General features: G+C 37.3%; 1 protein-coding gene across 1 annotated transcript in view; it reads left to right on the top strand.

The window, feature by feature from the left end:
* Positions 1-21075, top strand: part of LOC150089109 (spliceosome-associated protein CWC27 homolog) — a 334415-nt gene that overhangs the window by 204800 nt on the left and 108540 nt on the right. The window contains exon 7 of the mRNA XM_090390329.1: positions 19938-20185. Coding sequence (XP_090246455.1) covers positions 19938-20185 — 248 coding nt within the window. The remainder of the gene's footprint in view (positions 1-19937; positions 20186-21075) is intronic.

The raw sequence follows: 21075 nt of genomic DNA, 5'->3' as shown, positions 1-21075 counted from the left end.
TTGTGTGTGCCAGGTGCAGAGAGTGTCTAGAAATTAGGTGTCAGCTCAGCATTCTGATGGGTGTGTATGAGAGCTTGAGATGTAGGGTAGATGCCCTAGAAGAAATTAATATGAAGGGTCCGCCAAGCTCTCAGCTGCCCAACTCAATGCCAGAGGCAACAGAGTGGCAACCTCCAAGGCAGATTGCACTGGTCTCACAGGACTTAGTTATCGTTGGTGACTCTATTTTCGGGGAGATGGGTAATATATTGTATAACAAGAATAGATGGAAACACCAGGGTATGTCTGCCAGAGGCAAAAGTTGATGGCGTAAAGCATATATCATCTTTTAAGGGCACGAAGGGTGATATTGTTATACATGACATTAATGATTTTAAGAGTAGGGGATCTGCTGATTTACTTAATAAAACAGGGCAATGTTGCAAAAAATTCGTGAATTAGGGTTAAATTTGAAATTGTCTGCAATTCTGCCCAGACACGATTGGAGGAAGTACATGATGAGAGCCTTGCCAACCAATTCGGCCCTGGAGGAAATGTGCAAGGCTCAAGGGGTAAAATTTTTTTTCAGCCTCGTCTGTGCTTGTTAACAGGAGAGACTGCGTCTACAGGGATGGGATACACTTTTTTTTTTCTTTTTTTTTTTTTTTTTTTATGAAAACACCAAACACGAAAGGTATCAAAACCTATAGTACTTAGTACCGTGCATGGGTTGAAGGAGAAGTATGGGGGGATGGGGATGCCGGAAACTTTGTTCTAGAGACTAAACATGGGTTTCACCACTTCACGCCTCCAATAAGCAAAGTGGTGGTATTTCACCGGTTGATGAAAGTCATCTACCACCTACTTAAATAGAAAGGGTGCAAGAATATTTGCTGACGCTGTCGAGGCAGCGTTAGGTGGGTCGGAAAACTGCTAGCTTGGGGGGATTCACAGACTAAAAGGTTAAAAGTAGCTGCAGGCAGAGGTGAAGATAATTCTACTTCTTCTGTTAGAATAAGCGGTGGTGTGCACTACCTCTATTAGAATAAGCATCAGCGAGGGGTGTTGGGGATTTCAGGGAATGATGGCAGTCATCGTGAAACAGGTAGGTATATGGGATGTGTTAGGGTAACTAATAATTAGAATAAGTACATATGTACTTGCATGTATACCAATGCTAGAAGTATAGTGAATAAATTTGATGAATTTGAAGTGTTGGTCAAGACCTCAAAGGCGGATATTGTTGGGATAGCAGACACGTGGTGTCACACAGATATATGGAATGCAGAACTGGAATTTGGGGAGTACAATATTTACAGAAAGGATAGACAGGATAGGAAGGGAAGAGCTGTTAATTAAGAAAAACATAAAATCAAAAGAAGTGCATCCAGTTATTATAGATGAATAGTGCACTGTTGAGTCAGTTTGGTGTGACATAAGCACTGCGAAAGCAAAAATAAGAGTAGGAGTGTGTTATAGGCCTAATGACTCGAATGAGTGCAATGAACAATTGTACAGAGAAATATAGTGGGCTAGTAAATCAGAATGTCGTATAATGGGGGATTTTAACTTCTCAGATATAGACTGGAACTTATAGGTTCGTCACTCACACACTAGTAAGACTTTTGTGGATTTATTGGATGATTGTTTTCTGTAGTAGCATGTTCGAGACGCAACTAGAGAGGATAATACTCTTGATCTGGTTATCAGCAGTGATCATTCGTGTATTAAGAATTTGCAGATAAAGGAACCATTAGGTGGCAGCGATCACAGTGTACTGATGTGGGATTTACTTAAAGATATAATTACCATCAGGGGTAAAGGAAGGGGTTTTTGCTTCTGTAAAGGTGACTTGTGGTATCAGGTAGTTTTTAAATTCTGTACAGTGGGACCAACTGATGATGTTACCAACAGCAAATTCTAAGTGGGAAGCATTCATGGAATTAATAGTGGAAGCTACTAAACGTTTCATACCTATTAAGAAATATTGTTCCAAGTGTTTAGGCCTAAACGGTTGTCAAATGAACTAATGAGACATGTGACAGAGAAGAAAAATGCATGGGATACATATAAATTAACATGTGACACAGAAGTCTAAGATATATATAAGCTACTCTGTAATCAAGTCACAAAGGAGGTTAGGTAGGCGAAGGCAGATTACGAGAAATCTTTGGCAAAGGATGCTAACAAAAACAGCAAGGATTTCTTTACTTATATAAACTCTAAAAGGATGGGGATGAATCTGGTTGGTCCACTTGATATCGATGGTACGACTGTCGATGATCCTGCTCAGATGGCAAACTGAATGAGAATTTTGCATCTACATTCAGACAGGAGCAGAGGCGGACCATTAACTTTGGAGGCTCTGGACTAACTGTTTGGGGGCCTACCCAATTAACCCAAATTTGAGTTAGTTGTGGCGACTCATTCGCCATTTTGTCGAAAAACTCTTTTTTTACCCTTTTCTAAATACGAAAAATTATATGCAACAGACATGGAAGAACTTTTTTATTTTATTTGCTGCACTTGGATATAGAAACTTTTATATACAGTTTTAATGAAAAAAGGTTTTGTATACGTAACAAACATCAAACATAAATAAAAAATAAAATGTATTAGATATTGTTTTAGTAACAAAAAAATGAAACAACAAATTGTCGAGTCAAGAATAAAGACTAAGAAAAAAAAACAAAAACAAAAATAATACTTATTCTTAAATAAAATGAATAAAACATTCTAGGAGTTATATAATATTAGTATTTTTAATACATTAAAGGCATTTAAAGAGTAACTGTTCTGCATTTTTGCCCTGCACATTCTTTTGTTTGATCATCACATTATAATTCTTTGGTTAAATCACAGTTTATGGAAAGAATTGATAAATAATTTAACCTTTCATTCGTCACTGTTGTCCTATATTTGTGTTCTCTACAAGACACTCCGCCTCACAGCTGGTGATTGGCAACACCAAAAAAATTTTTCAGATTGTATAGCAATTCGGAAAAACATTGGCAAGTTTCTTTTCATAAATTAGCTTGAATATATCACCGCATGAGTCTGGCTTAGTCTGTAAGTAGGATTTTAACTGAATGCATTCATTGACTAAATGGTCGTCTGTGTCATCCGAATAATAATCAACAACATTACATGCACTTTCCAAGTCAATATTTTCGATATTAATGTATTGCAAATCCATTAAAAATTTGAATCTTTTACTAAATTCCCCATAGACATTGCCTCTTCTGTATAAATCCATAATCAACTTATCTAATGCAACGTTTAGCGTATCCTGTTTAAATTTTACTGCTCCATTTAGCGAAACTTTCTCTGTAGATTTATCCGAAAATTTTGAAGTAATACATCTCTTTTTTTAAATCACTGTATTCTTTTTCCACATTAGTACTTAATTTTTTGCCTGTCTCCCGTATTCATTTACTTTCTGATCTGATTGTTCTGGTATGTTGCTCATGAACGCTTCTAATGACATAAATAATTTCTCACCTTGACATTATGTCTAAGCCTGGGGTCTGCACTTTTTTGTTAACTAAATTGAATCTCTCTAAAATTTCTTCCCAAAAAAACAGTTAAAAAAAATGTGATTTCAAGTTTCGCCAAATTATTATATAAATTCCGTGCCTCTCTTCGAAAATCAAGTTTCTCATCCATATTGCCACTAAACGTTTTTAATATGTTCATGATATCGCCGTAACTATTTTTGAAACCTCTAACAGCATCATAGTGACAAGACCATCTAGTCGGGCTTAAACTTTTTATCAAAAATTTTAGTTTTGTTTCACGATTTAGAAGCTCCCACCTACGGGTAGTTGCAGAAAAAAAAACATATTTGTTGCACTACTCCAAAAAAGTTCACAATTTGAATCGCAACTTTTACCGCTTCCCCACCAACTAGATTTAGGGAATGCGCAGCACACAGCACATAATCAGCGCATTTATTTTTTTGCTTGAGATGTGCTTGCAAGCCACTGTATGTATCAGCCGGACATGTTTGTAACGTTGTCAAAAGACTGTCCTCTACAATTATCCAGTGGCAGTCCATTTTTTTCTAGAAATTCTTGTAAGGAATTGAATAAAGATAAGCCACTGTGACTAATTTTGATGAAAGATAAACATCTTTCATACATTTTTCCCTCAAAACAATATCGTACTATAATAGCTAGTTGGTCATTGTGGGACAAATCTGGTGTCGAGTCCATCACAATTGAATAGTACTTTGCATCGTCACTATTTATTTCAGCTATAATTCTTTTTATTACTTGTTTTCCCCATAATCTCTATTATTTGTTCATAAACTGTTTTTGATAAGTATGAAGTGAAAGGCTTTGGTTGCAGTTCTCGTTGTTGGATATGTTCGTGCATGAATGGATCGAACTCTGCTAGCAATTCCAGAGCCCCCATAAAATTACCATTGTGCGGAGAGCCAAATATTTCCTCGTGACCTCTGAATGCTAAGCTGCTTACACTTAAATATTTCACCACTGCAATAACACGTTTTAGGACATTGTGGTAATATTCCGTATCTTTTCTTAGTTGCTCCTGCAACTGCTTGTCAATAACAGACTTATTTTCTTTACGTGTTAACCATACTAACAATGATTTCTTATGTTCATTAGAATTTTCGTGACTTTCTAAACAAGGTACTATATGTTTCCAGCCAAAGAATCCTGTTTTGTATTGAGAAGGGACTTTAGAGAAAAGTTTGCAGACTAGACAAATACCACTTCTCATTCTGGTAGAATAGCAAAACCAAGATCTTTTCAGTAATTGAGCATTTTTTATTTTTTTCGTAAAGTACTTATTTGAAAATGATCTGTTTTGTTCTTTGTAATTCCTTATTGAAACTGGATATATATTATTTGGATCTTTATTTTGGATATAAGTCATTTCACGTGAGAGACAGTGATTAATAAAATTATCATTTAACTATGTAGGCCACAAACCTACTTTAACTTATTTAGCAGGCAACTCTGCATTTTCTAAAGCCTCTTCATCACTATCTTCTTGCAAAACAGCAACAGAGACTTCAGAGAACTGGTCATCGTCTAGGTCTTGTATATTTTTGTCTGGTACTGAATGTCCGTCAACATTGTTTTTAGAGGCTCTCGGTTGTGATTCTAGTTCTAGCAATTCTTCGTTATTGTTATATACATTTTGTTGTTTTTTCTGTGTCTCTTCGGTTAAGTTATTTTTTCTTTCGCTTAATACTGCACCTATATCGTTTAGATTCTCATTTTTATTTTCCAATACAAAAAAATTTGAAATTTTGGCACATTTACTTCTTTCTTTTTCTCTATTTAATTGTATTTTTCATTTTTCAGCTCCGCGTTTATATTTTCTACCAGACATTTTTTTAGATATTTATTTAATCTGAAAAGAAATTAAAAAAACCTAAAAAAAACAATCCACCACCATATTAGGTTAGTTGTTGTGGGGGGGGGGGTATTTTTTATTATATAATTTTTATTATTTACTTAAAAATTTTCTTATTAACTATCTAAAAATTTGTAATTTGCCGAACACCCTATTGACCTTGATCACCCCCACGTACGCAAATCTGACTACAATTTTCAAAAAATTCCAATTTCTAGGGTGTGTAAAGCAATTGTTAGCAGAACATTAAAGCCACACATTTTGTTTACAAAATTTAACAAACTGTTAATGAGCATACAACATTTACATAAAAGAAACAAATAATTACATACAAGCTTTCTAATTTCATATACATATGTAAACCATGCTACGATACACTACACTGTCTGTCTCTCTCTCTCTCCTCAGTTATTCTCAATATGAGAATTATTAACATCAGTTTGTATCAGTTGTATTTTACATAAAATTGACTCCACAATGATTACTCAATCATTCTCTTACCTTACCATTTTTTTTCTTTCTTTCTCTTACATCAATAATATTTACTTCAGCTCTTATTACTGCTTTAGAATCTTTGTTTTAGCCTCTCACACATAAAACGTATTATGTCCGATACCCTCTTAACTCAATAACATTCCTTATAGGTCACCCATTCTGCCTTAATTAATATCTTAGCCACCCTAGTTATCACCTTAGTCATCCCTCTTTACTCACGAGGTTTATCTATTAATAAAATTTATTTCTCTTAACACCTTATCTGATATGTTACCTTGTTTGGCACTTGGCCTAATTTAATGACATAGGCTAACCTATCCTTACAGTACTACCCTTATAAATAAAATTTCTTTGCTAATTCCTTTACATTATTACTTTGATTTTACTACTCCTGAACCACCCTTACATTTATTCATAATCATTAACAGCACGAATGTTCCTTTCTTTTACAAGGACTATCACTCAATGGCTTACAGAGCTAGGTTATGAGTCTTTGAGTTCAGGATTCAATAAAGAAACAAGGAACAGACTTACTTTCCTACATTGCCGCTACTTCCAATGTCCTCGTGTTCAGGTTTCCCACGCAGCTGACAGGCTTACTTCAGTTTCGTGGGCTCTCCGGTTTTCCTTCGAGACTGCTGGGGACACTTCGGTTTTCTTTCGAGGCTGACAGGCTTACTTTCATTTCTGGGGCACTCTTGACATGATGCACCTTCTTGTGTAGACGATATATTCACAGGTGTACATACCTGGCTCATTCTCTTTACAAAGGCCTACATTACCAAACTCGCCTACCTCCACTTCAACTTGCACTCATGACCTTCTTTCTCCCCTTTGACCACACCACACAGTAGTAGTAAGACACGGAATGCTCCTTTCTCTCAATATTTCTTTCCCCGAACTTCACTCTTCCCCTCACAGTTTGGCACGCCTCCCCCAACTAATCCTTCCCCTCTGTTTAAATTTACGTTCCTTTCCATTTGCCAACACAACTCTCCCAAGCTGTCTCCCTAGCACGCAAACCAACCCTTTTCTCGAACTTTCTTATTTTTTTCTCACACGCAGTATGACCCTTTCATGTCCACCGGCAACCTCCAAAAACACTCATTTTCATTTCACACCTTTCTCTCTAAATGTATCCGAACACCCAAAAATCAGTCAGCCTGACGCCTTTTTTAATTTGACGCGAACACTGGAAGTCCACTCATTTCCTGTTTTGGCTCCAATGGTGTCATAGATCAAAGGAGGCCCTCGCATAATCCCACTTCACGTTTTATTGTTCTTCCTTAAGCAACCCCTTCACGTCCTTTCTCACATGGCACCCCTTTACATAGTCCCGCTGTCGTTGTTTGCTCTCTCATATTACAGTCCATTCCGGTTATTTGGGACACATCGGGACTAGTGCATTTTGGCCCGATTAAGCGGCTGCGCCGAAGTTTCACGTAAATAGTTAAAAATACAATGTACCCCCCACCCCCCCTCTTTAAAATTGGTTCACTGTACAATCAAATCACGCTATGATGGAGTCATCGTAACGTGATTTGATAGGTAGCATAGTAAAGTACCGTTCACTATATGATGTGCAGTAAGCGCCGGTCATTGTGATCACATTTGTGAATTGAATTTTAATTCTATTAAACAGAGATTCTAATTAGCGAAAATAGGAGGAATATTATCCACAGGCTATAAGAGCAAAGATATATTAAGCAGAAATTTACTCTTTATTACCTTACCAATTAAAAAATTAAATGATACGTGAAAATCGGAAGAATATATGTGATAATAGGAATAATTAATACATACTGTAATAAGTACATACAAACTAGTTGACATTTCTTTTCACCGACATTTGCGTTTGGGAGTTCAAATTTAAAACAGTAAAAAGATAAGCAATCAATAACAAAGGACACGGCACACACAAATTACAAGTAACACAATACGCGCAAGTGAGAACTGAGTAGCGAGTTACAGAGCTTTAAAAATAGGAATGAAGAGAAGAACTCAAAATTAATTTTTTTATATGATTGAAGATTTCATGGAAGTGTAAACATATTTCGCCATAATAACCTACAGAATTCCAGCTGTCGGTATTATCACAAATTCAGTAAGATCGAGTTTACTGTCCATTTATGATAGATTTCACTAACAGAAAAGCTCAATAAACAGGTGACTGCTTGTTGTTTTATGATTGTGACTGCCAGAATTTCAACCGAACCACGTGGTACCGTCAGAGACAATCGTAGGGTAATCTCCAGTGCTGCGGTCTCCTGCCCCGATTATACGGCATGTTGTCCCAATTAAGCGAAGTGAACCCTGGCTACTTTCTCGATTGGTTTCTGTTTTTTAAGATTTACCCGAAATAAACGGCTGCCCTGATTAACCAGTGGCCCAAATAACCGAAATCTACTGTATTTGAATTACTTGTTTACCCCTTTGCTACTATTCTCAATTCTCACGCTTAAACTATCCCATCACTAAATCTACTGTTCTTCAAACTTTAACATTACTTCTAGCAAAACAATTATTTTTATTTTAAATTTGTAATATTTTACATCTTACATTGTCATTGTCAAGTAGGCAAGCTTATAGCTTATGCCTCTTACTAGTGCCTACCACTTACTTCAAATAAACGGTGTCCAGTTATTTTTATTATGGCTCATTTCGAAGAAATGCAAAAAACGATTGAATTTATTTGCTGACAAAAGATTTCCGGAGAGTGATTTAACTTATATTTATTTAGTATTTAGTAAACTTTGCCGATACTTACCAGTGAAGAAATGAAGCACGTGAACAGTACATTTCACCAAACGAATGACTATTTAATATTCAACTATACTGTACTATACATAACCTCAAATGTCAAACAGTGAGAGTTATGCTTTAGAGGAGCTAGACTTGCACTCCCCCCCATTCCGACGTTGCCACATTATTTGCATAATTGACAAATGACAAAGTTTATTTTGATTTTACCGACTACCGATAGAGCCATATTTACTGTCATTTAAAACATTGATATTTGATATTTTATTCAAATCCAATAGTGTTGCAAACCAACAATTTAAACTTTATCTAGGTATGAAAAAATTTTGTATAATTTATTTTTTCTTAAATTTTTAATTTAAATTGTTTTTATTTTTTTTGACTGCGAAGGGGCCCTTTGATTGAACGGGGCCCTGGGCTGCAACCCATACAGACCATGCCTAAATCCGCCACTGATGAGGAGTTATTAAGGTTTGAAAATGCCCAAGGTTATCAAATTGTAACAGGGTGCTTAATGATTTTGTAATAACTGAGAACAAAGTGGTGGAGAAATTGTTGAAGTTAAAATTAAGAAAGGCACCTGGGGTGGATGGGATCTATCCAGTTATATTAGAGGCGGCAAGGGAAGTAAGCATACCCTTGGTCATAATTATGAGAGCATCCTTGGACTCAGGGGAGGTCCCCACGGACTGGAGATGTGCAAATGTGTTCCCAATTTGCAAAGGGGGATCGAAGGGTGACACGAGTAATTACAGACCGGTTAGTTTAACTTCCGTTCCAGATAAAATAATTGAGTCACTGGTTTTAAATAATGGAGTCAGTGGAGTTAAAGATGCATTGCAGGATTATCTAGACAAGACTGCAGCAATAATTCAGACACAGCATGTTTTTGTTAAGGGAAAGTCTTGTCTAACAAATTTGATTGGTTATTATGATGGTTACAAAAAGAACTGAATGCAAAAAATAAAATTGGTTACAAAGGAACTGGATGCAAAAAATAATTTTGGATTTACTTGAATTTTAGGAAAGCTTTTGATGCTGTTGCGCATGGAAGACTACTGTACAAATTGGAGCAGAATGGGTATTAAGGGTAACTTGCTACAATGGATAAAAGGATGGTTGAGTGGGAGAAGACAGAGGATGGTAATTAATGTGTGCTGCTCTTTGCTGACTAATGTTATTAGTGGAGTCCCACAGGGTTCGGTGTTGGGTCCTCTTTTTGTTTTGTATATTTATGAACGATATTGATGAAGGTATGTCTGGCTTAGTGTCGAAGTTTGCAGATGATACAAAGGTTGGCAGGGTTGTTAATGACAATAAAGTCAGTGTGTTACTGCAACAGGATCTAGAAAATTTGGGCGGATGAGCTGAGAAGTGTCAACTTAAGTTTAACATTGAAAAATGCAAAGTACTGCATATGGGTAGAAGTAATCCCAGAGAAATGTACCAGCTGTGTGGTACTACACTTGAGGAGGTAGAAAATGAAAAAGACGTGAGTAATTGTGCAGTAAGATATGAAGTTTTCTGAGCAATCCAGACAGGGTGCCAGGGCAGGTCATGGGGTGTTGTCAATGATAGACAGGAATTTTGTTAGCAGGGAAAAGTAGATGATTGTCCCTCTGTATAAGTAGTAGTAGTGGTGGCACATGATGCAAGAAAGCAAGTGTAGGAGCTTATGCAGCATCAGCCAAAAAAAAAAAAAAAAAATCACACCATTCCCTCCAAATGCCTGTCCAGTTCCTCCTTAAATTTATTTAACCTATCAACTTCCACAACGACAGATGGAAGTTTGTTCCAGCAATTAACCACCCGCTGGCTAAAGGCAAATTTCCGCACATCTATTCTACATCTGTCCTTTCTTAATTTGAACTTATGTCCCCGTAGGTTCGTAATCTGAACAAGTGGAAGGATCCCATCAGAATTCAGCGTGCTCAACCCATTCAAGGCCTTATAGACCTCAATCAGATCACCGCGCAGGTGCCTAGTCTCCAGCCACTGCAATTTGCAGAACTTAAGCCTCTCTTGGTAAGAGAATCCCTTCATTCCCCTCACCAATCGTGTTGCTCTTCTCTGTACACGCTCAAGCAAATCTACATCCTTCCTAAAATGAGGCCTCCAGACCTGTACGCAGTACTCAAGGCGTGGCCTGACCATTGCCTTATACAGAGGGACAATCACCTCCTTTTCCCTGCTAGCAAAATTCCTATATATCATTGACAAAACCCCATGACCTGCCCTAGCAGCCTGTCTGCATTGCTCAGAAAACTTCATATCTGACTGCACAATTACTCCCAGGTCTTTTTCATTTTCTACCACCTTAAGTGTAGTACCACACAGTTGGTACGTTTCTCTGGGGTTACTTCTACCCATATGCAGTACTTTGCATTTGTCAAGGTTGAACTTCAGTTGCCACTTCTTAGCCCATCTGCCCAAATTATCTAGATCCTGTTGCAGTAGCACACTGCCATTACTGTCATTAACAACCCTGCCAACCTTTGTGTCATCTGCAAACTTCGACATTAAGCCTGATATACCTTCATCAATATCATTGATAAATACACAAAACAACAATGGACCCAACACCGAACCCTGTGGGACTCCACTAATAACATTAGTCCACGAAGAGCAGCACCCATTGATTACCACCCTCTGTCTTCTCCCACTTAACCATCCTTTTATCCATTGTAGCAACTTACCCTTAATACCATTCTGCTCCAATTTGTACAGTAGTCTTCCATGCGCAACAGTGTCAAAAGCTTTCCTGAAATCCAAGTATATGATATCAAAATTATTTTTTGCATCCAGTTCCTTTGTGACCACATCATAATAACCAATCAAATTTGTCAGACAAGACTTTCCCTTAACAAACCCATGCTGTGTTTGAATTATTGCTGCAGTCTTGTCTAGATGATCCTGCAATGCATCTTTAACCAGTGACTCCATTATTTTACCCGGAACAGAAGTTAAACTAACTGGTCTGTAATTACTCGTGTCACCCTTCGATCCACCTTTGTGAATTGGGGACACATTTGCACATCTCCAGTCCGTGGGAACCTCCCCTGAGTCCAAGGATGCTTTCATAATTATGGCTAAGGGTTTGCTTAGTTGCTTTGCCGCCTCCTTTAAAATAACTGGATAGATCCCATCCACCCCAGGTGCCTTTCTTATGTTTAACTTAAACAATTTCTCCTCCACTTTGCTCTCAGTTATTACAAAATCATTAAGCACACTGCTACAATTTGATAACCTTCTTCCATTTTCAAACTGTAATAATTCCTCACGTGTGAATGTAGATGCAAAATACTCATTCAGTTTGTTTGCTATCTGAGCAGGATCATCAACAGTCGAACCATCGATGTCAAGTGGACCAATCATATTCATCCCCTTCCTTTTAGAGTTTATATAAGTAAAGAAATCCTTGCTGTTTTTCTTAGCATCCTTTGCCAAAGATTTCTCGTAATCCGCCTTCGCCTGCCGAACCTCCTTTGTGACCTGATTACAGACTAGCTTATATCTGCCACAGGCTTCTGCGTCACCTGATAATTTATATGCATCCCATGCATTTTTCTTCTCTGTCACGAGTCTCATTAGTTCATTTGATAGCCATTTAGGCCTAAACCTTGAACGATATTTCTTAATCGGTATATAAAGTCTAGTAGCTTCCACGATTAATTCCTTGAATGCTTCCCACTTAGAATTTACTGTTGGTAACATCGTCAGTTGATCCCACTGTACAGAATTTAAAAACTGTCTGAGACCACTGTACTCCCCTTTACGGAAGCAAAAACCCTTTCCTTTACCCCTGACGGTAGTTACCTCTTTGAGTAAATCCCACTTCAGCACACTGTGATCACTGCCACCTAGTGGTTCCTTTATCTGCAAATTCTTAATACACGAATGATCACTGCTGATAACCAGATCAAGAGTGTTACTTTCTCTGGTTGCCTCTCGAACATGCTGCTGCAGAAAACAATCGTCCAATAAATCCACAAAAGTCTGACTGGTGTGTGAGTGACCAACCCACAAGTTCCAGTCAATATCTGGGAAGTTAAAATCCCCCATTATAAGACATTCAGATTTACTGGCCCACTCTATTTCTCTGTACAATTGTTCATTGTACTCATTCAAGTCATTAGGCCTATAACACACTCCTACCCTTATTTTTCCTTTCGCAGTGCTTATCTCGCACCAAACTGACTCAACAGAGCACTGTTCATCTATATTAACTGGGTGCACTTCCTTTGATTTTATGTTTTTCTTAATTAACAGCATAACACCCCATCCCTTTCTGTCCTGTCTATCCTTTCTGTACACATTGTACTCCCCAAATTCCAGTTCTGCATTCCTTATATCTTTGTGACACCACGTCTCTGCTATCCCAACAATATCTGCCTTTGATGTCTTGACCAACACTTCAAATTCATCAAATTTATTTACTATACTTCTAGCATTGGTATACATGCAAGCATACATGCTCCTATGCCTATTCCTTTTTACCCTAACACATCCCATATACCCAACTATTCCATGATGACTGCCATCCGTCCCTGAAACCCCCAACACCACTCGCTCCAGGTCGCTTTTTATTCTAATAGAAGTTGTGCAAGAATCACCTTCACCTCTGCCTGCGGTTACTGTTAAACTATTAGTCTTTGTATCCCCCCACACTAGCAGTTTTACGACCCACCTAACACTGCCTCGATAGTATCAGCAAATATTCTTGCACCCTTTCTATTTAAGTGTATCCCATCCCTGTAGAAGCAATCTCTCCTGTTAACAAGTACAGTCCAGGCTGAAAAAAAATTCTACCCCTTGAGCCTTGCACAATCTTTCCAGGGCCGAATTGATCGACAAGGCTCTCATCATGTACTCCCTCCTATCGTGTCTGGGCAGAATTGCAGACACTTTCAAATTCAACCCTATTTCACGGCTTTTTTTCAACAGTGACCTGTACTTGTTGAGTAATTCCGCCGGTCTCCTACTCTTAATATCATTAGTGCCAACGTGTACAACTATATCACCTTTTGTGCCCTTGAAAGATGATATCCGCTCTACAACGTCATCAACCTTTGCTCCTGGCAGACATACCCTGGTCCTGTTCCACCTATCCTTTTTACAAATGATGTTCCCCGTTTCCCTGACAATAGAGTCACCAACAACAACTAGTTCCTGTGGGACCAGCGCATTCTGCCTTAGGGGTTGCCGCTGTGTTGCGTGATGACCAAGTGCAAGCTCTGGCGTTGATGTGGGCAGCTGAGAGCCTGATGGGCCCCTCAATTTAGATCTTTCGAGGGCATCCACCCTGTCTCTCAAACTCTCATATAGGCCCATAACAACGCTGAGTTGTCGCCTGAGTTCCTTACACTCCTTGCATCGCGCACACACAAAGACATCCCCCATGGCAATATCATGTTCCGTTCCAGAGAGTTCGGCAAACATTTCACAAGTTGCACATTTCTTTAGGCTGTGATGCGTTGGAGAATTGCCCCCCTCAGTTCTCCCCCGAGTCACAGCACTCCTGCCACTTTGTGCCCGTTGCTTTGCTGCTCTAGTTTGGGGCATGGTAGTTTAAATTAATAAAATCAATAAATTAAATGTCAGTAGTATTTGAATAGAAACTATTAAATAGAAACAGTGAAGCGTATTACTATATAATTATGCGTTAGAGCTACCTAGCTACCTCAATTAAAAAATTTGAATTCCCTACCACTATATCCAAAAACAATGGCTACAAAAATGGAACGAAATAACGGTTTTACCTATCGTAAGTAAAATCCACAAAAACTCTTTATCTAAATTAAAAATAAAAAATAACCAGCGTAACTATAACTATATGACTACGTATTAAGTACAATATAAAATAACAATCATGTAAATAAAAGGTAAACACATATCGTTTTTGCGGAGCCTGTAACTGATAGCTGTAACTTTTAAAGAGATTCAGCGCCCTCTAAGGGCGCTGAATAAGGCAATGAGGCAATGAGGCCTCCAGACCTGTACTCTGTACAGGTCTGGAGGCCTCATTTTAGGATGGATGTAGATTTACTTGAGCTTGTACAGAGAAGGGCAACAAGATTGGTGAGGGGAATGAAGGGATCCTCTTACCAGGAGAGGCTTAAGTTCTGCAAATTGGAGCAGCTGGAGACTAGGCACCTGTAAGGTGATCTGATTGAGGTGTATAAGGCCTTGAATGGGTTGAGCCCGCTGAATTCTGATGGGATTCTTCCACTTGTTCAGATTACGAACCTAAGGGGGCATAAATTGAAATTTAGGAAGGACAGATGTAGAATAGATGTGCAGAAATTTGCCTTTAGTCAGCGGATGGTTAATTGCTGGAACAAACTTCCATCTGTCGTTGTGGAAGTTGATAGGTTAAATAAATTTAAGAAGTAATGGACAAATATTTAGAGTGGATTGTTTTGTAATTTTTTTTTTTTTTTTTTTTGGCTGATGCTGCATAAGCTCATATGCTTGCTTTCTTGCATCACATGCCACTACTACTACTACTTCTACAACATCATCAACCTTTGCCTCTGGCAGACAAACCCTGGTCCTGTTCCGTCTATCCTTTTTGCACAATATGTTCCCCGTTTCCCTGACAATAGAGTCACCTACAAAACTAAAGGGCTTTCCAATAGTAACGCTCGATTTTTGTAATGCAATAAAACAAATTGTGAGAGTGACAGTGATGTATTTTTATTTTTATTATGAAGTATATGTGTTAACATTATGTTTTAAAAATTATATCAGATAAATGTCTGCCGCGGCTTTGTCTGGTTTGGTTAATCCTGGATACCCAATTGGTGATGACGTTATCGCATAAAAGTGGCTCAATTTCAGCAATAACGCGCCTAATGTTGGCCTTTAAGGCGGCAACCGTCCGTGGTTTGTTAGCATAGACTTTGGATTTTAGAAAGCCCCAGAGAAAAAAATCCAGTGGCGTTATGCAGGATTCGCCAAGTTGTCGTCGAAGACAGGCCAAGTTCTTGAGCCCGACGCGGAATGGACTGTTGCGGATTCTCACGCACACTTTCCCGGACTGCAGCAATATTTTCAACGGATCTTGCATTTCGCTGACGTACAGGCACTTTCAGATTTGCCACAGACCCAGTTGCTTCGAATTTGTTTATTAAACGGCGAATTGTGGATTCTGAAGGACGTTCGTCGACACGATAAACTGCACGGAGTGCACGAAACGTTTGACGAATAGAACATTGGTTTTTGATAATAATTTTTTACAATTTCGACTCGTTGCTCAGTCGTGTAACGCTCCATAATAAAATGCAGAGACTAACTGAATACGGCTACCAAAGATACCACCTGTGTGACTGTGGTTCGTCATGCGCTGTTGCCAAACATCGAGCGTTACTATTGGAAAACCCTTTAGTTTTTTTGGGACCAGCGCAATCTGCCTTGGGGTTTGCCGCTGTGTTGCGTGATGTTCAAGTGCAAGCTCTGGCATTGATATGGGCTGAGAGCTTGATGGGCCCCTCAATTTAAATCCTTCAAGGGCATCCACACTGTCCTTCAAGCTCTCATATAAGCCCATAACGATCCCAAATGGCACCTGATTTCCTTACATCGCACATACACAAAGACATTCTCCTTGGCAATATCATGTCCCATTCCTGATTGCTCCACAAACATCAAACGAGCAATGCATTTCAATAGACTTTGATTCAGAGGACAACTGCCCTTCTCAGTTCTCCCCTGAGCTACAGCACTCCCACTAGTTTGAGCCTTTTGCTTTGCTGCTCTTGTCTGTGTCATGATTTCTATTCAAGTTCAGTAAAATTCCAATACAAAATATAACCGTAAACCTACATCGCAATGACATTTTAGGTTTTCACTTTAAAATTTCTTACAGTGATCTTTTATACTTTAGTACTCTTTATACAGATAGTTCTCCCCCCTCTTTTTTATTTTTTTTTAAATAGACAGTTGCAAACAAGGTGGTGGGTTACTGACAGATTCACACAATTATTAGCAGGTCAAACCCATTAAAAGTTGTTTAAAAAATATTGGGGTTAACAATGTAACAAAAAGTATTAAGGGATAACATGCGAGCATTATTTTTGGAGGCACTTATCAGGTGGACTGCACCACTGCTGGTTAAAGATATGGCATCTCACAATGTGAAATGTGTTGCTCCCCAAGTCAGGCTACAGGTTGCTCCAGTGCATTAGGTTATGTGGACACCCAGTGTAGCATCTAACACCAGGGGACAGCTTGCCAGAAGTGTAAGCTGCCCACTGGTTTTAGCTCTCAGTATCTGCTGAAAGTTGTGCCTGTAAAATATATCTTTTCATAGTCATTCTGACCTGAAGCTATCTAAACTGTTGGAAACATGATGCAATTAGCGAACTCCGGAGGATAATTATTGAGGAGGAGAATGTTTCTGACCCTTCTTGATGGAAGTATATTTACCTATCTCTGGCCTCCCACAGGACACCAGTACCAAAGTTTTGTTTTGAAATAGAACTTAGGTACTTGGAATTCTATTCTGGGCAGATAAACTGAATAACCAACCTTTAACCTGGCAGTAATGGCACCCCCAAAGTTTATCAAAAATGGTGGCTTATTGCCTGATAGATGCCCAAATTTCTTTTTAATTTCTAGAAAATGTGTTGGGGCTTTTTGAATTATGCTAAACAGTTCCAATATATCATATTTTCTTAAAGAATTGCAGTGCTTGTACTTTAGTTTTAATAAAGAAATTAAAGATGTTAAAACATGCAGTGTTTTGCCTTTTATTTACAAACAAAAAAATTAATTTGCTAAAAATTGAAAAAAAAAAAAATTAGACAAAATAGGAAAACCAATCTCTTAGTTTTTCAGTTTGCATTAAGTGCTTGAAATTTCAAACATGTGCATGCACATATTCCTTCTCATTATTATAAGAATAAAAAGAATTATTAAAAATTCTTCTTTAGAGAATTTTTAGTAATAAAAGAGAATTAAAAGAGAATTAATAAAAGAGAATTTTTAATAATAAAAATTATTTAAATATTATTAAAAAATAAGCATATTATATAGTATTATTTACTTCAATTTCCAAGTTTATTTCAAAATTTATATCAAATTTAGCATGGAAAATTTGAAACTAAACTGTATATCTTGCTTGAGACGGTGTAGGAGGAAAATGAAAACCAATTTTCTCTTGAGAGAATATCGGATTTTGTTTTCTCGTCTTTACTATGCAAAAAATGATAAATCTTTCAAAAAAAAACTAGGGTAAGATTGTAGATGTTTAGTGAACTTGTGGGAGGTGAAGAAAAATCTGACACTATAAAGAAATACCATGTCGGTTATGGTACCATGCTAGTCATTAAAGAACCAAAATAGTTGTAAAGACAGTGGCAGATCATTGAGACAGATTCTCATGTGCATTTTCTGTATGAAAATCTTCAAAAAAAATTGCTTTAGAGAAACTATTGCAATAAAAGTTTGACTGTATTTAAGAAAATAGAAAAATTTACAGATTTTTAATCATCGATTAATGGTTAATGAGGGAACATTATTTTTGAGGGTCACTTTGAGAATTAAGCCTAACAATTCAAGCCTATCCATTACAATCGACAGTTTAAAAGACCATAAAGTTGACTTCCCCATTCACATTCTTGCTGGTGGAATATACCACTCTGGGTAGGTCAATTACGAATGGCTCGTTCCCATTCTCTCTATTGCCGTTTGCTCCAATCCTATTTCTCTCTTTAAGAACTCCCATGACCTCTAGATAGATAATAGTACACACACTTCCTTTCCCCTGATGACAGTGGCAATCATCATTATTATGTCTATGTTTACTAATACTCTTCTTGACTGTTAAATCCTGGCTCCTGTCTTGTGATGCCCGCACACAAGCCTTTATATACCCCTTTCCAAAGATGACATCTTGGGTCTGATTGGCCACATGTCTGGACAGGACTCCTTCCAGGTTCAGGGAGAGATTTTTTTTCTCCAAATCAAGGGCCTCAGCATAAGGAACCCCTACTTTCATCCTTGCTCACAAAGGTGTTTATGGTGAATCTCAAAAACCACCATTTCCAAATACAAATAAACACCTAAGCTGTGGGCAATTAAATTATTGATGATGTGCTCTTAATCTGGAACCCTGCAGAGACAATTTGGTAAAATTTTTATTCCATGTCAAAACATATTTATGATCATAGGGGCTGAACAGAGTTGGATTCAAAAAAATACTCAGAATAACTGAATCTATGACTTTTTTAAACAATTAGCTACATTCCCAAAAATAGAAAAATTTAAATATCTATTAGGATTATATTCTAATAAATATTTAAATTTAATATTTATTTCTGCAGTAACTTTAGGCGTCTGTCATTAATTTTTTTTTTTAATTGGTAAAGTTTTTCTGTAAAAAAACTGTCTCCATTGCTTGGAAATGTAACGTGAAGTTTTGGTTTCTTTTGTTTTTTGGATGATCACAGTCTTGATTGTTGTACAGTTGAGATTTTTTTTTTCTTTGATCACAAGCCTTGGTTCTGTGGGTGTTGTCTGATATTATAATATAATATGTCAGATTAAAAACAGAATTAAAATTTTTCCACTTTCCTGCCTTGTTAATATAATATGTCAGATTAAAAACAGAATTAAAATTTTTCCACTTTCCTGCCTTGTTTTCCTCAAAACAATTGATTACAATTCACTGGTGCATGTTTGATGGATATGAATTTGTTATACCAGCAAGAGTGTTAATTTGCAAGTGGGCATGCTTTTAAATAAAGTACACCTTTTTTAATTTTAAAAGTTATTTAGTATTACTCAACTGTTGTTTCTTTGACCTGCATCGTTGTTTTTGTTATTGAAGAAGTTTGGCCATTAAAAAAAAAAAGATTGTTTCACCTTTGCCTCTATATTACATGCAAGTATTTTGAAACAAGGATTTAAAAGTAGTGTGCTTGCATTACATTATATAGCTGCTTCCTCAATTTGCATTTTCATTGTAATTTTCACCACTGCATATAATGAAGTTAGCCATAGCAAGTCAAAACATACTCAAAGGTGGGAAGCAACTGAAGATCAAGAATAGATGCCTATAAGCATGCCAGTTGGGGTCACATGTTAAAAATTATTTAAAAATATAGTTTATTTTTAATTAGTTTATTTTTTCTGATGATTTTAAGTAATAAAATGGCATAATTTATACGAGGGCATGCTCACTCACAGTATGAAATTGCTGTAACAATCAACCGGTTAAAATACATTTCTGTAATGATTTTAATTTGGTGTGTGTGTGTGAATATATACCAAATTTTAATTTAATATGTAGGTATATCTTGCTATTATTCTAGGAATTCAGGGGGAAAAGCAAAAGCAGCCATGATTTGGCTAATGATCCTCATCTCAGTTCTGTACCTGCAATAGATGTATCTGTGGATAAACCTATCAAAGAATCAAGTGCTGAACATCCTTCTTCTGTGGAGGTAATAAGAAAAAAGTTGAAAGTAGAAGAATCAGATAAAGCAGACCTACCTAAACAATTATCTGTTACTTCATTTGATTTGGATGAAGAGGAGAAAAGAAGAAAAGAAAAAGAAAGGTATATGAAAGAAACCAAATATAGCAGTACACTGTTTGCAAAAAATACAAATACATCTAATAAGTTAATTAATGTATGCAGTGCATTATATTTCAGATATGTTAGCCTGAAATTTAATGTACAACATTAAAATTCAGGCTAATGTGAATGCTTGTCAGTGCATGTAACTCAATGTCAGAGGTTGCTCTTGTGAATCAGGCAACACAGCTGCAAACTTACATGCAGAATGTGCTGGTCCAACAGGAGCTAGTTATTATCGGTGACTCGATTGTTAGGGAAAAGGGAAATATATTGTGCAAAAAGGATAGGTGGAATAGGACCAGGGTAAGACTGCCAGGGGCAAAAGTTAATGACATAGAGCAGATATCTTTTAAGGACACAAGACGTGATATTGTTGTACGTGTTGGCACTAATGACATTGAGTAACAGATCTGCGGACTTACTTAACAAGTACAGGTCAATATTGAAAAAAAAAAAAGTCGCAAGTTAGGGTTAAATTTGAAAGTGTTTGCAATTCTGCTTAGACACAATAGGAGGGAGTATATGATGAGAGCCTTGTCAATTAATTCGGTCCTGGAGAGATTGTGCAAGACTCATGAGGTAGAATTTTCTCAGAGTGGTCTGTGGTTGTTAACAGGAGAGATTGTTTTTACAGGGATGGGATATGCTTAAATAGAAAGTGTGTAAGAATATATGCTGATGTTATCGAGGCAGTGTTAGATGCATCAGAAAACTGCTAGCTAGGGGAGGGGATTTGCAGACTAATAGATAAACCGTAGCTTCAGGCAGGGGTAAAAGTGATTATATTGCACTGCATATATTGGAATGAGCAGCAGCCAGGAAAAGTGGTGTTGGGGTTTTCATGGACTGCTGGGTGTCATCATGGAACA

Source organism: Mastigoproctus giganteus, chromosome 2, assembly GCF_048544385.1.
Source record: "Mastigoproctus giganteus isolate SK-2022 chromosome 2, ASM4854438v1, whole genome shotgun sequence".
Classification (NCBI taxonomy): domain Eukaryota; kingdom Metazoa; phylum Arthropoda; class Arachnida; order Uropygi; family Thelyphonidae; genus Mastigoproctus; species Mastigoproctus giganteus.
Note: the sequence above shows the minus strand (reverse complement) of the source record. Positions and strands in the feature narration are given on the sequence as shown.